General features: G+C 51.6%; 3 protein-coding genes across 4 annotated transcripts; 2 read left to right on the forward strand and 1 right to left on the reverse strand.

Annotated features, from left to right (window-relative positions):
- Positions 1 to 815: 815 nt before the first annotated feature.
- On the forward strand, positions 816 to 1,890 carry NCU06096 (hypothetical protein; the record flags this gene model as incomplete). The annotated part of the gene is made up of 5 exons (XM_954865.3): positions 816 to 859; positions 1,090 to 1,115; positions 1,210 to 1,309; positions 1,481 to 1,507; positions 1,626 to 1,890. 5 exons carry the CDS (start codon positions 816 to 818, stop codon positions 1,888 to 1,890), a joined length of 462 nt encoding a protein of 153 aa, XP_959958.3.
- Positions 1,891 to 4,323: 2,433 nt separating this feature from the next.
- On the reverse strand, positions 4,324 to 8,539 carry csp-2 (grainy-head homolog). Of its 2 annotated transcripts, none has more exons than XM_011396936.1 (3): positions 7,862 to 8,539; positions 7,480 to 7,629; positions 4,324 to 7,216 (listed from the first exon to the last, which is right to left on the reverse strand). In XM_011396936.1, the coding sequence occupies exons 1-3, from the start codon at positions 7,873 to 7,875 to the stop codon at positions 4,996 to 4,998; spliced, it is 2,385 nt and encodes a 794-aa protein (XP_011395238.1). In that variant the 5' UTR covers positions 7,876 to 8,539; the 3' UTR covers positions 4,324 to 4,995. The 2 variants fall into 2 exon arrangements, with proteins under 2 accessions (XP_011395238.1, XP_011395237.1); XM_011396935.1 differs by having other exon boundaries at positions 4,324 to 7,225.
- Positions 8,540 to 8,873: 334 nt separating this feature from the next.
- Positions 8,874 to 10,641, forward strand: NCU06094 (hypothetical protein; the record flags this gene model as incomplete). Its single annotated transcript, XM_954863.2, has 5 exons — positions 8,874 to 9,502; positions 9,718 to 9,793; positions 9,914 to 9,960; positions 10,032 to 10,044; positions 10,345 to 10,641. Exons 1-5 carry the CDS (start codon positions 9,357 to 9,359, stop codon positions 10,639 to 10,641), a joined length of 579 nt encoding a protein of 192 aa, XP_959956.2. The 5' UTR covers positions 8,874 to 9,356.
- Positions 10,642 to 15,881: the final 5,240 nt, after the last annotated feature.

Here is a 15,881-nt window from a genome sequence, read left to right on the forward strand (position 1 = left end):
ATTAGAAGAACCCAAGTAATGAACAAACCAATCCTCTATTATAATGTGCGTGGACCGGGTTGGGATAGTTCCTACAACTCGCTGTGACCGTACTCGCACCCGTGACTGTACCCGTAACTACATGGTATAAGTATGGAATGTATGTGTATGTACACTAATGGCATCGGCAGGACATGCTCATACGGCACACTACTGGACAACCCCAACGGTCGGGCTCACCTGTTCAACCCGCCCGCACTCGATCGGGCCATGATCGTTGTTGGAAAGTGTGGCGAGTGAGATGGAGCAAAAAAGCCAAGAGGGCAAAGGGGCAAGGGAATGTACTGGTACATCAAACCCTCTTCAAGCCCTCTTATAACCTCTCGTTGTCAATGGAGGGTTGCGAGAGAGCTTTGTACGAGTCTGTCGATGCAACACTTCCACTTGGAGAACAACCTCCCCGTGCCCTACCTACCTCCCCTTCTCTACACTACAGCACTGCAGTACCTACACTAGTAGTGTAAACCAGCCATGCCCACTTCCCTGCTTTTTACCTGCACTGTACCGCTCTGCAGACGCTTCTTCCCGTATCACACATTACCCCGGCCCGGGAAACTGACAGAAATCGGCATCTTCAGGGTCCATTGTGCGTGTGGAATGAGATTCGCATTTGGTTCTGCCGGCAAAAGTGCAGACGGTACCTAGAATCACACGGGGACGGACCTTGTGTTGATGTCAGCTCAGACGGCCAAGTTGGTATCCGTCCTTCCGCGTCTTTGAAACCTTAAATTTCCGTAGTCCCGTTTAAGGGGGGGGGGGGGGGACTATCAGACACAATGGTGGCCTATGCAATCCCCCGTGGTCGAACAACGTACACGTGGTATGTATCATGCGATGTCTTATCCGTGGCGTGCTTCCGTTTTGCATTGCCGTTACATGTGGTCCGGTGAGTACTATCTCGCATCTGATATGGGATGAGGAACGAGACATGTCATGGGAGTCCAACGTATCGAGGCTTTAGATCAGTCAGTGACTTGTGTGTGTAGCTCGAGGGTAGGTAGGTAGGAGTGGGGAATTGGATTGTCTACCCACATACTTCAGTACTCATAGTACTCCAGATGGAAGAGGCGAGAAAAGTAAGAACACAGCCACAAGCCACAACAGGGCGCATGCTCCTACTGCATCTCGTCCAGAAGTCCCCACGCGGACATAACTTTTGTACGACCACAGATATTAGGACAGTCTGGAACCAGATGGGCTTTGGAGTAGGACAGCAGGCGCCTCCCTTCCCTCCACTGTCCCATTGCAGATCCAGAGGCCTCCCATTTTGGTGTGATCAATTCAAAGCGATCTTCTTGAGTACTGTGGGATGTTCATTTCGGTTATAGTTGCCGTCTGGGATAATGGGGGGGAAGGCGACTGGGCGAAGTTGAAGGTCGCAAGTGGCTGGTGACGGGGTTTCGCTACTATCGACCTGCTGACGACGACTCTTTCTTTCGAGGCTCGGGTGCCGGTTCCGGAACGGCGTGTGAGTGGCTGACCCAGCCACATCTCAACATCATATCATCGATCATTTCCGAGAAGATGTGTTGTATCCGTGTTGCCGTCAAGAGACGTATGTACGTCTCACTGCAACCTCCGTCTAGCATCCTGGATCGACATAGTGCTACCGTAGAGGTAGTATACAGTAGTCAGCAACTGAGGGAAATGGACGATTGCGAGATTTGGCTCGTCCCGCACACCGTGGAAGAGGCGACAAAGTCACAAGGGTTACATGACCGCGCCACAATCCCCCATTATTACACTACGACGTATATGTCCCTGGCCGTCACTGTCACGCTCTGGCAAGGCACGCCAGCAACAGTAGTGTACTATGTATCAGTGCAAGGTGTCGGAGGATTGTCAAACTGAGACGCGTATGGGATCGACAGTTATGAACGATTGTCTTGACCGACGGACTATCTTCTATCTATTTTTTTTTTCATTTTGAGAATTTGGGCTGGAAAGGTAAAAGATAAACAGTAAGAACAAAAGGAAAAGCAAGCGCCGGAACGGTGCCGATGGCTTCACTCTTCACCACCGTGGTAGGTATGCTCATAGGTTTTTTTACCAAGGATGGTACTTGTACATAGAATCAGTGATGCCAATAGTGTGAGGTTTCATCCTTCTTGGGGCAAGAAATCTTTGCTGGTCGAGAAGAAAAGGTCAAAAGTGCGATGCGTCAATGCCAATGAAAGGAAAGTGCGTGTAAGCCCAGAATTGTCCAATCGCATCTCTCAAATGCTGAATCGCCACAGCTCTTGCCATTTGCGAGCGCCTCATTTTGCATGCGCCTCAGTTCGTCCTCACGACGGAAAGAAGGACCGTTATCATTTACCGGCCACTCCATTGGTAGGTAGATACCTAGGTAGTTACCGCACCGAGGCTCGGCTCATCCCATTTTGCAAGTTCAATCTCCGAATCGAACCCGGGGCAGGGCCGAATCTGGGAAAGTGTCTCCTCGTGCAGGCTCCTCTCCCTCCCTTGTGGCACACATCCTCGCGGCATGAACCCAGGAATACCGGGGCATTAGGAAGAACGGTAGATACCTAGTATACAAGATACGTTTCGTCGTGGGCTGACGAGCAACTAGCACTTCAAGGATGGTGATCGAAATCAAAGATTTCCCTCGTCATCACTCCGGTGGGGATAGGGCTCGATGGCTCGGTGTCCTGACTCGGTGTAGGTACACAAGCGTGAACACAAGGGGGCAGAAGTGTAAATTGACACTTACCGAACCAAGCCGGACAAAAGGCTCAGGGAAGATCAAGGTACCAATAAGAATCCTTCTTTCCATTCTCGTAATGTAACCATGGCTTTCTGTGAACTTGTCTCCTTCAATTGCACCTCACAGTGTCCGGGTACATTGACTGTCAGCAGTATCCACGGAGAGAGAGAGAGAGAGAGATTCGACTACCTCCACTCACAAGCATACATGTCGTTACATACTGAAATGTTATGGCCCGGTGTAGACGGGGAACCGATGGTTTTGGTCTCTTGGAGTGTCTGGAAGTCACCAGCTATTGGAAACGTAGGTACAATCAACGCTCGTACCTGCCTGCTTATCAACCATATAGATAGATACCTAGGAAGAAGAGAAAATTTGGTGCTTGATTCGCGTAAGATTACAGGAGCAAACCCCTGGGGCTCTGGTGACAACGACATGAGCCAACGCTCTCAAGCCACGACATCCGTTGGCTGTTGGCTCAAGTCAGCAGCAGCCATACCTCGGGCCGGTTATGGTCTTACAGACCACGGAACTTCCTCATGAGAAAAAAGTTGCCAAGAAGTGTTTGTGGCCCTAGACTAGGCCCCGTAGGTAGGCCTTTTCGTTTCATCTTTGGGCTGTTTGGACTCTTTCGGCTGGCGCCAGCGCCATCATCACTTGTCTGGACTGTTTCAGCATCTGTTTTTCAGTCCATATATGGATCTGAGGCACAAGTGTCGAGGGGACCTGACCCTGTAGGTATACTGCGTATATGTGGGTTGGAAATAGGGGGGCACGCCCGTGACAAAAGAGCTGGCACCTTTGGTTCTTCTCACGAAGTGATCTTGATAAAACTGAACTGAATGTGGACCGTCCACTAATGCTTTCTTCGAAAACGCTGTTATGAAAGTGTGATGGAGGGACCTGCAATAATTCGAAAGCACATCGGTCAGAGTCACCTGGGGGGTTCCTCTATTCAAGATTGCCTGGAAGTTGCTTCCCACAAGTACATCAAAAGAATACTTGGGTGCGTAATAGGAGTATATAGGTACCTCGTGTGGGGTGCAACAACAATTATGTATTCAGATTAATCTTACGACCATTTGGTTGATCGATCGCCCATGTAGAATGCTTTAAATAGGTGCCAGCTTTTCTGTCACGAGCGTGGGGGGATCCGACGACGTGGCCGTTAGCTTTTACGGCTATCACGGCTGGCGGTACGGCGCGGATAGCTCCCTACCGGTTTAGAGGACAGCATGTACCATAGTGTATGATTTCTGGCTTGGCCTTCATCCCGGATGTTAATACCCCCGAATGAGCCGCATGAGCCTTTTGTCCAATGGGTTTGCAGGAAGGTTACTTTGTGAAGAAGCGGTTGTTCGCCACTTGAAACCCTGGACCGTCTTTCTCGCTCCCCGGAGGCACTTGCGGCTGTATAGAGAAAAGATAAAATTGGCCTATTGGACGGTAGATGTTGCTGTTCTCAAACCGTCGAGGCCCGCGCTACAATAGCATCGCGACGGGTTCACAAGATGTTTGCAATAGTAGGAGGGACACAGGGGAAACATGTTCACGTTAAGTTATAGGGGACGTGCATCATCATAATACGAGATATTCAGGAAGTGTGTATTTCGCCGTTCAATGGTGGAAGAAGGGTAATGGTTTAGAAATACCCAAAGAAATGAAAAACACAAGTACTAAGGGTGTTGAACTGCTCCCCAGGCCGCTCTATCAATTCGCCCTGTAAGCCCCGTCAGTCTGTCACCCCTGGCTCTGTTTGCTTGCCAGGCTAGTTATACAGAAAAGAAGAAGCGAACATGGAAGCGAAAGAGGAACTGTGCCCGTAGGTATAATGGTATCTCGAACAGGAAGGAAAGAGGAGAATAGGGAAAAGAATAAAAAAACCATCACGTATCAACGCCAAATAGCAGCAACGTAGCAAGATACCCTTCCCACCGACATGGTGTCTACGCATGTGCCCATGCCGCTTTCCTTTGTCGTTGGCGCCCCAAAACCCCACCCAGACAAGACAAACAGACAGACAAAACCCGACCCCAGCCTTGCATAGACCTGTCATTCCCGAACCCATAGAAGTCAATCCCATGTTTGTTTGCCTTGTTTCCCATAACGTCATTTGTATCCTATGTGATAGTCGTATACCATATGTAATGGTTGTTATTGGTCGTCCAGTGACAAGCAAGACCCCCAGTGGAACAGACAAACCCTGGAAGATGTTTGACGCTTCCTTCCAAGGGCTTATAATCCATATCTTAGTAGAGCAGTCGCAGTTCATATGCTGTCTGCGAGCTGTTGTTGGTCGTTGCTGGAGATGCTAGCTCAGCCTCAGGGCCATCGACAGCCATCTCCCATTCTCGCTTAACGCCAGAGTTGTTGTTGCCATTGACTTCGCGGATCTCGAGCTTCATGTCCTGGCCTTCCTGAAGCTCCTGGATAACGTCATCGTCCATTGCTACCTCGAGTCCGCGGTGGAGATAGTGAGTGACACGGACGATGCTGCTCGGGTCCAGGTTCCATTTCTGCGCAATACGCGTAACGAACTCGTGCAGGCTTCGTTGCATCAGGTAGATCGCACGATAGATTTCCGGGCCATGTGAGTTTTCGGGATCTGCACGGGCCACATAAAAACAAGCAACGGGCTTGATTGCCCTTTCTGGGGGAGGGCGATAAGACGCGTCGACATCCAAGGACTCAATCCAGCCCGTCAAATTTCCATTATCACCCGTGATCCTCTTAACTCTACTTGGCGGGCCGGACAGTCCCTTGGAAGCATCGCTCGAGTTGAACCTGGAAAGCTCTGGCCAGTTTGGTTTCGATCCGCTGACGGACATCTGGGAAGCAAGCGAAAGCGAGCTTGGAGATGGCGAAACAAGAGAGGATCCGGCAACAGAGCCTCGCTCGCTAGGCCAAGCGTTACTTTCCTGGGACTCCAGCTTGGTAGGGTCAAGGGACTCTTTAGGAAGAGCAACAGGATGCAGGTCGGGGTCGTCCAGTTCGTCACCACGGAGGTATAGGACGCTTACCGGACGAGTGCTGGTAAACATGTCCTGCGCATTTTGTAGCTTCATGGTGAGGTCCTCTTCGAGTTGCACACGAGGGTTTCCTCCAGCGGAACTAGCGGATGACATGGACCACGTCCGCTTGTGTTTTTGAATCTTTCCAGCGCGTTGGCTGCTTTGAGTCTTCATCTGCGCTACCCCTGATCTCTTCCTCTTGCCAAAATCCTTGATCCCACTCTCGGCTTGCTGCATCAGCTGTTTTATTTTCTCAATATTTTTTCGCACGTGGGCAACGTCATTGGACAGCTTGCGCTCAGCGCCGTGATCGCGGAACAACTTGACCATGCAATAGCAAATCTCGGCTCCGTCGCTGGTGTTTGGTGACTGAGGGGAATTCGGGAGATAGGGTTGAGTCTTGGCGCAGAGCCTCACAGGAATACCCTTGACACCCTTGGAATGGCTGAAGTCAGTGGAGAGGAAGTTGAAGCGGACGGCGATATTGCATTCGACCGAACCGTTGATACCGGGGGTCCAGATGACTGAGAAACCGTCAAACGAAGCGCTCTCCAGCTCGATGCGCGTCCTCTTGTCGTCACCCTCTGCTGGCTGGGTAGCCTCGACAAATTCAACGGCTTGCAGTTTTCCTCCTCTCTGGTGTGCTTCATTGGTGCCGCGGCCTTCTTTCCACAAACTCCAGCACATGCCGGGCTTATGTCGCTGCTTTTCTTCCTCAAACGATATCCTGACAAACGTACGAAACCGAGTCCCCGGAACAATGGGTAGCGTGGGCGCGGTATCGACTACGGACAGAGAGTAGGCCTGACCCTTGTTGAGGTAGGTGACAGGGATTTCGTCCGTGTTCTTAATCATGGCAGTGGGTGCGTTGAGCGTTGTGTGAAAGCGGAACCTTTCGGCTGACGGCGGTAGCTGCATGTGGAGGGGCAAGCCGAATTGCCTAGCTTGGAAGCCCATCATGGGAGACTGTTGGAAGCTGCCGTCGATGTTGCCCATCCTTTCATCAGCCGGATCCGAATCTATGGGGGAGCCGTCCTGGTCCATTGTTTCAAAGCCCGAGTCTTGGTGAAGAAAAGTCGAAGGCGCAAAGGACGGCTGGTTTGGCGTAGCTTGGATAAAAGCGTTGAAGTGTGCGAACGGGGGGAAATTATGGTGGAATCCACCCAATTCCATATGCGCTGGCCCCGGGTGCAGAGATCCGTCAGCGGTAGGCATCGACAGCGGCGTGCCCAAGCCCATTCCGAGGCCGAGCGTCGGGGTATGGAGATCTCCAGCCGTGGGATGGTAGATGGTGTTCGTGCCACCCGGAGTAGGAGTATAATAGCCATGGCCGCCGGCGAATTGCGAGAAGGTGAACTGGTTCGCGTCTAGCACAGACGGGGTGAATCTCCACTGCTCGTTTGTGGCTCGGGGAGTCGGGTCCTGGTCACGAAAAGCGTCATGGCCAAGGCTTTGGGCCCTAAAGTATCTTACTAGTTAGCCAAACCCAGCCCAGGGAATCCGGATGATGAGAGATGGGATCGCATGGCATGACTGGCATAACCAGCCGGCCCGCCCGTCCGACCGCGCTGCCGTCGCTCAAGGTCATGACACATGCGAGCTTCCGCAATGACCGGGAGGTGCTTATTTTAAGCTTATTTCATCCGAGTCAAGGATGAAACACGCGGGCCAGCGGCTGCGACGCAATGGAGCGAATATGTCCGGGGAAAAAGAGTTACCCACTTTTCTGCGGCTGTGACAGCGATGCCAGCTTGACTGGTGGTTGCGGTTCGGGCAGGTGCTGCGGCCCCGGATGAAGTGGCGGCGGCTACTTCAGGGAACTGTTGCCTGAAGTGCGCCAGCAGATCATCTGCGGGCTTTTGCGAACTTGTTCTGTGAAAAGCAAAAGTGGTCAGCAAAACGGCCAAGGTTAGGATAGTGGACAGGCAGGCAGTGGAGTGGGAAGCGCGGGTGCCAGTCCCGTAGTCTGGCGCTTATATTGGGGCCGGTTGGCAGCGGGCAGACAGAGCCAGTGCTTGCAAGGTGTAATACAAAAGGGAAAAAAAAAAAAAAAAAAAAAAAAGAAAGAAAAAGAAAAAAAAATGTGAAAACGCAAGCTACTGACCGTTGACTGAACATGGTTTCTGAACGGGTCGACTGATCGTATCGAGTAGACTCGTTGCCCCCTCTTTCTTCAGAACACCGGAATGCTGGCTGTGGGCAGATATTTGTAAGTCCGGACACGAACAGTGACTGCACCTGAGTCGAATCGGATCCGGTATAAAAGCTCCGCTATGCCGATCGTCGTCGTCAACTCGCGTGGATTGATCGTACTGATACGAATCTGCCGGACGATGAATCGATGTCAAGTAAAGTAACCAAGCTGATAGTGTAGACACGCAGTGCACGGCAGGCTGCGCGGGTTTCCAGTACCAACTGCCAGTGAGCCAAATTCGTACTTTGACTCAAAGGGCGTGCCGCGAGCAAGTATCGATGCTGGAAAGATGCGATGCTGCCGCAAGATGCTGGTGTCGGTCAGGCAGGTCGCAGATGCTGTAACTGAAGTCCAACTTTTCTGTTGCGAGAACGAGAGGCAGTGCAAACAGATTGCGTGGAAAGAGTCAAAAGAGAGAAACGGCACTGCAGATGCGCCAGAGAAATGGAAGGGAGAAGGAAGTGATGCCTTTGGGAAATTTTTCGGTTCCTTCGAGGTAGTTTATTGCGACTTGTTTCTTCTCCGCCTCATGGCTGGCGCGCGAGCGGGTGTGTGGCCGGCCGAGCGTGCCCTGTATATACCTCTCTGCAGTCTCTACCGCTGAGACGGGACGGGAACTTCTCCCATGTACCCTCGGGGAGTTCGTCGTCCATGGTAGGTAGGTAGTGTAGGTACACTGTACGGTGCCCCAACACGCAGCACCTCAACCGCTAGTGCATTCCCAATCAAAGGCCCAAGGATTGTGTGTGGGTACCTAGGCTGGTAGGTACCGATACCTAATACCGTACGTTTCTGCGGAGTCAGTAGAGGTACTTTAGGTACCGGGCTGCCAGGATGGAGACGCTACCATATCAGGCCAGGGGGCACTAGCGTACTGGGGTTGATTACGGTACCGGTACAGTGCATACTTTACACAACGCTTGGTAAATGATATTCGCTCTACACTAGTGGTCAGCGGACCGAGACTTGACAGGAAACAGTGTTCACCCCTCCGTTCTTGCTAAGAAGAAAGAGACCTAGGTACATAGTAGGTGTGGTCATGGACACGGCTGACGACGAAGTTCGCCTGCAGGTCGTAGTAAACTTTGAGAGGCCGCCTACCGATAGAAGGCCAGATACAGTGTTTTACAAGCCAACAAGTGAGAGTGCAGTCCACCAGAACGATTCGACTCGGAAGGACTTTCTGGTAGGAGCCATTAGAATGGACCGAGTTGGGTGAGGAGAAACGGACAGAACGGAGGAGTCAGGCTCTCTCTCAGACCGGTCCCATTGTCATCAGTTTCATCGGTCGCTTTCTCACTTCACTCACACCTCGCTAAGCCTAAAGAAGAAGTAATGCGATGGTGTGAAGGGAGCTGTGGGAGCCAACCGCCGGGAGGGGGACTGATGGTTGACTCGGCGGACAATGACCCGTCTGGCTGATGGCCGCTTATGGCTGACCTCGCGGAGGACAGAAAGAGGGGTGGATGGGTTTAGTGTAGGGGGCCAAGCAATCCCCCCCGGCCACAGGATACCGATGCATAAGTCCAATGAATGCGGCCATGGTAAAGTGTAAAATTGGATGGTCGATTTGGGTCGACATCTTCAGGTGAGGCCTATTTTCTTCTTTTCTGGGTGACGACAGCTGGTTCGCGCTCCGAATCAGATGGATGCAAAAGGCCAGGTATGGGGTCCAGTCCGGCATGTTCGTTGCATACACGTGTTGCCTACGAGCTGTGTGCTGTGATGCGGCGACACATTGCGCCATGCTTCAGACGTCTTTGCAGCAATTACCAATCTACTGGTGTCGCCTGGAATGTTGGGAGTGGACATGGGGACGAGGCGAAGACCAGTGATATGTCTGTAGGGTCATAAGCGTTTGGTGGTGAGGATGGATTAACCTTTCTGCCCGAGCACATAAGCGGGAATACTGCATTCAGATCCCGATGGTTTTTTCGCATGGATGTTCTGTGGATTATATAGCCGGGGGCCGAAGACATCCGTACATACCTATGCAGTACCTCCAGCTTGTAAGCCATCTACCCTGTACCTACTACCTCTACTGTGGTGTCGAGCTGGCCACCTATGTACAAAGCTATAGTTTGGTTAGTTTGGTAAGTTTGGCTTGCGACACCGGTGTGAACAGTAGGTAGGCGGTCCCCCGCGTCCACTCACAATCATGAGACGGAGAAGAAAAAAGAAAAAGAAAAAAAGCAAATTAGCTTTGGACTATTGGGCAGTGTTATTGATCATGCACGTGCATAATCGACCCGCATCCTCGTCTTTGTGATATGAGTCGGTCGTTAGCTGATGTCCCGATGGTCGTTAACGAATCCCGATGGTCACTGAGCGCCGAAACGCTACCGGCACAGGCCGAAATTGCTAAGGAGGGGTTACCTGCTACCACTTACTAGAACTTATCCACTCTCCAATCCCCACGCTGGGCCGTTCATGGATGCTCCAGTGGAGTCCAGGCGCCTTCAACCGTCTGCCTGTTACGGCATATGCCAAATTACTGCAGTGACAAAGGCTTCACCATCCATACATCAACGACGGAGCGCATTTTGGCGGTGAGAAAGATCCTAGGAGCATGCCTGATGAGGTACAAGTCGGGGAACCGTAAAATGCCCAAGAGGACACTTTTGTCCGGCATCAAACAGCTGCCCGAACCTAGACTGAAGACCTTGACGTATGAGCGGACTCACTACTAGTGTGTATAGGTAGGTGCACTGAGCCGCCGTCTGATATCCGGACCTTTTCCGGAACGCAGGTATCGATACTTCTCCAGTGAGCCAAAATTTTTAATCCCGTGGCTGTGCTGGACTGTCTGGGTTCCAGTCGTGCAATCTGGTCAACTGTCAATCTCGATCGAATGCAGGCACGCAAGCATTGGTCCAGCGAGGTCCCTTGATGTGTCCTTGAAGTGTTCTCGAGATCAGCCCGGACTCTGTGGCTTGAAAGCTGTCGCCACAGGTGTTGTCGGATTTGCGACCTGTCTCGGCTGCACCAAATCGCGACGACTGGATAGCCGTTCTCCGATCTTCAAGATCCCATATCATCTCGGCGGCTCGACCTAACCGCGATGTCTGGATCCCGGATCTAGACCCCGCGATGCTCTCAAGAGGTAAGTAAGCCTGCCTGCCCGCCCAACCAACAACACACACTCACAACAGCCACTACAATATAAACAGCAACAACAACAATAATGATAACAATGATAATTACAACAGCAATAACACCTGCTCCTATGGCGGCACGGCAGCCCAATTTTGGACAGCACTTCCTCCCTAAGTCGGGATTTGCTTGCGGTCAGAAGAAAAAAAAAACTCTAGCGAGATTTCCCCGAAATTCCCCTCTGTCATCGTCGATGCACCGTTGGAACCGTAGAGCACGCACACTGTGAGTTTACAAAGCGAGTCCCGAGGACAGCGAGGAGTCAACAACAAGCCCTGGTCCGAGTCCACTTTTCCCAGCGCCGGCCGGGGGTGGATTGTGTGTGTGTGTGTCCGATCCCAGGGGTTGGCTGGACGGTTGGATGCCCAAAACAGACGAGACCAGCGGAGATGGGAATCCACAACGGACACCACGACAAAATTGACACAAGCTCAATGACGTCACAGGCGTTATTTTTTTTTTCTCCCTTCCACTCCCATGAGGAACATGCTGGGGTCCTGGACTTTACCGAAATCGCACTACAATTGCGAAGGTCAATAGTTTGAGAGCCAAATGGCCTCATTGAGAGAGTAGTATCGATAACACTTTTTCTCTTTTCTTAGCACCAAGGGAGGGGAGGACCATTTGCATGTGCGGGGGGGGGAGGAGAAAGAAGAGGGGGGGGGGAGACCTTTCATCCTCTCGTCGCACATGTGCCCTTTCAAGCCACGTTATGGTTTTCTTCGACATTGGGCCGCCAGAAGCAACGAAAAGATAACCAGGGGCTGTAGTGTATTAGGGGAAGCATTGACAATCGTCTTGGCAAGACCCGTGTTCGGGACGAGCGTCGATCTTGGCCTGTCTAAGGCGCAGGTGGTTCTGGAAGTTCTGCCACCGATTTCTTCACTGCACTGGGAAATTCCGTCGAAATGGGAGCGACCCCCTCGGCCGGAGCCAAAAGCAACGTGCCTAGGTACGTATGAAAGCTGTGACAGAAAGGGGAGAGATCAATGACCGTGCACAAACCGTTATGAAATCTACGATCAGTGTCTCGCTTCCAGAACGTTTTGTGCTCTGGTCAGCTATTGGATATTGTCCGAATAGACAATCTCGAATCCATTGCAAAATCTAGCTCCCCCGTGTAGCATACATGCATCTCGATATATCTACCGATCCCCCCACGCTGTTCGGGCGACTGAATCAAAGTCTCACAGCTTCTTCGGAGTCGCTCACTTTCAACTTTGTTGTTTGTTGTGAGAACGCTGCACAGCTGGTGGATGGCTGGCACCACGATAGTACCGAGACGTGGGTAAACTTGCAAAAGATTTCGTAGGAAAAGGCAAATCAACAGCAACAGAGAAAAACCGCATTCGCACGGCACAATGCTTGAAGGGTCAAGAGGGTTCACGCAGGTGAGCGGCGGCAGCAGGGCTCGTGCAAGATTACTGCAGGTAGGGTCCAATAAGATAAACCTCCAGTCGGGCACGCCCAGCGATTTCCGCGATTTCGGTTGAGATTTTCCTGCTCAGCCCTCCCGTTTCTACGCAACACTACACGGACAAGCCAGCCCCGTCTGGACTCAAGCCCCACACAGCGCCCGACCTCGATAGACCGGCTGACGCGTCCGGGAGGAGTCCATTTCCTCAAAGGTGTCGGCCGGCCGGCCGGCGCGCAACAATGCCAGTTCGGCTACAAAGAACGTTTGAAAATGCTGTCCATCCCTCCGGCTTCGCGATCCCAAAACACCGGATTCACAATTGTGGTCGGTCAGCCTCGCACTAAAGCATGACGTCATGGTTACTCCAATTCTCCAGAACAAATTCGTTCGTCTCCGCTGCATGAAAACGCCAAGTGGTGGGCTCCAGGTAGGATGCGTTAAGGGGCCCAGGCAATTGGGGCAGGCCCGCTTTGGGGAGAAAGGCTCCGGCCCGGCGTGCCCACTGCGTGTGAAAGCAAAAGGGCCCGCTGAACCTTGTTAAACATCGATCGCGAAGAAATCACGACATTGCAATGGAGTGGTGGGCCGGAAAAAAAATTGAACAGAAAGCCGAGGCATATGGGAAAACAAAACAAAAAGGCCAAAAACGGGGTGCGCTGTCCCCGAAAATCTTCCCTTTGACGCCATCACTTGGCGCATAACCGAAGAGTAGCCCGTTTGCCGTGCCCGGGCGACTCCGATCCCCCGCGGGACCGGTCAACGGTTACTACCGCAATAATCAATCGTTGCAGTGTCGCGATTTTCCCCCGCATCGCGCTGAGATGAGGTTGGGCGTGAGACTGAGATTGAACCCGAAACAGGGGGAACACACTTGAGGAGGCAGTAGCATCGCCTGATACATAGCCGTAGCCGCGGCTCAAGATGCGACCTTCTCAAGCGCTCTGAAGCCGTGGCTGAGGAAATGACGTCATACTCGACTGACGCGCAGCCATGTCTTTTTTCGTTGTCTTTTTTTTTTTTTCGTTCTTTTTTTTTTCTCCGGGTTAGGGGCACACATTAGTCCTGAAGAGATCGTTAGCCTAGCACTTAACAGGGGCTCTAAGCAGGGGGGACAAACTGCCCTGCAAATGCCTTGTAACTTTACCAATTATAGAAGGTAGGGAGGAGAGGTTTTAGGTGATTCTAGCAGTCCTGAGCTAGGTAGGATAAGAGGTTTCAGCTGTGTGCGGCTGTTGGTACCTAATGGATCCCATCTTGTGATAAGATGTGGAACACGTAGGCATGTAACAGACTAACAACTTTACAAGGACTGATGTACACTGTACTGCGGGTAGACCATTGTCCAGCCCCCCAGGGCAGTTTCCGCTGCTCTGGGTCCAGCTGCAACTGAACTGAGTGTTTCGAATGCGAGAGTCGCGAGAACTTCAGTCCGATTCCCATTTCCATCCCATCGTTCAGTTCGGGTACAGTGCTCGCACGCCACCTCCGGCTGTTGTCTGACGGTGATACATCCCGTGATTAGTAGTGTTCAGCGTTGCCATTTCCAAGGTCAGTCTTCAGTCTGGGCCAGAAAGATAGGTACTTTCTCTTTCCACTCATCTTGACCTTCCCTTTGGGCATCCACCCCAAAAATGGCTTTTTATTGAGAATGGAACACCTTTTGTCAGGTGAAGTTTACCGCCTTTTCCGAAGGATTCATTCGGAGCCCTGTGGGGTTGAGCCTATGACGTCACCGTGGGGAGGTTCCTCGCACTTGCACTAGGCTCGCTCGGCTCAACTGGGGTTGGGCGAATTGGGAATGGCATCCAAGCATCCCGTCTTACAAGGGCAGCTCCTACACTACACTGTACCTACCTACACTAGAAACTGGCGTACCGCAAGGAACCACGGCACAAAATGGCGGGAACTGTGTCCCACTTGGATGGCCCGCAAAGTCGAACGCTCCGACTCGCACACTGAATTCGACCTGACAACGAACTTCACACAACGGAACTGAAACGCGCTGTGCACTTGACAATTGCCCCGGCGTGATTGTCTCTCTGAGCTTTCTCCTTGCCGATCAGGGTACCCGTACCTACGCTACAGCCTTTTACACTAGTGTACACTACAACCCGCGCGCGGTCTTAGTGCGACGTTACACGACTGCCTGAGAATGGGGCGGGGCACGCGAGCGACAGACGCACATCTTCACCACCATTTGTTCAATTTGCGAATCAGCTCTTATCAACCACCCACGTCCATCCGAGAAGCTACCTATGTATCGTCCATTACAGGAAGACATGATCAAGTGGCCCACAGCTTCAACGCGCACGCGGTTCTCTTCAAGTCTTTGCGAAAGACGGATTACCTCATGTTCTTGTTCGGAACAATACTCCCATAGGCTTGCTTGCGATTAGACAATTTTGATTCACAATGCTCTTCCTCTATGTAACAATGTTCGATCGGCATTCATGTCTCCGGCATCCACATATCCATGTCTTTTTCGATCGGGCTATAATCCCTATATCCCGGTCCACGGCTTTAAAGGAAAGAGGTACGTACATAACATAGAAGTAGTGTATTTAAAACCTGCAGAAGCAAAGTTGGGCCAGGCCCATCTGGTCAGCCTTACCATGATCTCTTTCCCCTTTCAGTCACTCAGCTAGTCAATGTGTAAAAGAGACGGGAAAACAAACTCACCAGTCGGGTCTTCGCATGCTTGGAGATTCACATATTGCACTATGAGGCTTTGACATGGTCCGTTGTCCTCTGATCGTGGGGGTTAGGTAGAACGGGTATTATTATAAAGGGCTACGTTATCGGTAACGGACATTGGAGTCAAGCCCCTCACGCGCGCAACCCTAGATACTACTTACTCAGCGCTACAGTTCCTATGTATGAATTACCCACAAAGAAGGGGCGGAAATTGCCCTCGCATGGACTGTCGCGTCTTGCAATTTACAGGTCCATCGCGAATCCCTTCTTATCTCTTTTCTTACCAACCAAACAGCCCGACTAGTGCAAGTCTTTGTTGTATAGGGATTCCACCAGTTGCCCGTTATCAGTTCACAGGCTCGGAAAGCCCAGTACACAGTGGCAGTAACCTACCGGCCCGGAATTATCATTTTTCGAAATCGAGATCGGACGGATTCTGCTGATGTGTGTCAACACATGGGATGACAGGCCCCTTACCGAATAGGGAAATAGTTTCTTGAATAATTCGAGTGAAAATTCGGATAGCCCAATAAATCGAATATCGATGTTAAGCTATGAGTGAACAAGACATTGTTGAAACGCCCATTCCTTTACAAAGATTCGTCGTCGGGCCCAAACGTATTATGGATCATCCACACCAGAGGTCGTAGTGCTATGGGCCCACAT

The sequence above is a fragment of the Neurospora crassa genome, linkage group VII, assembly GCF_000182925.2.
Source record: "Neurospora crassa OR74A linkage group VII, whole genome shotgun sequence".
Taxonomy (NCBI): Eukaryota; Fungi; Ascomycota; class Sordariomycetes; order Sordariales; family Sordariaceae; genus Neurospora; species Neurospora crassa.

Bases quoted from the DNA above. Each gene is read 5' to 3' on its own strand.
- csp-2 (XM_011396935.1), bottom strand. The intron at 7,226-7,479 runs GTGGGTAACTCT...CTAACTAGTAAG, and splicing joins GCTGTCACAGCCGCAGAAAA to ATACTTTAGGGCCCAAAGCC.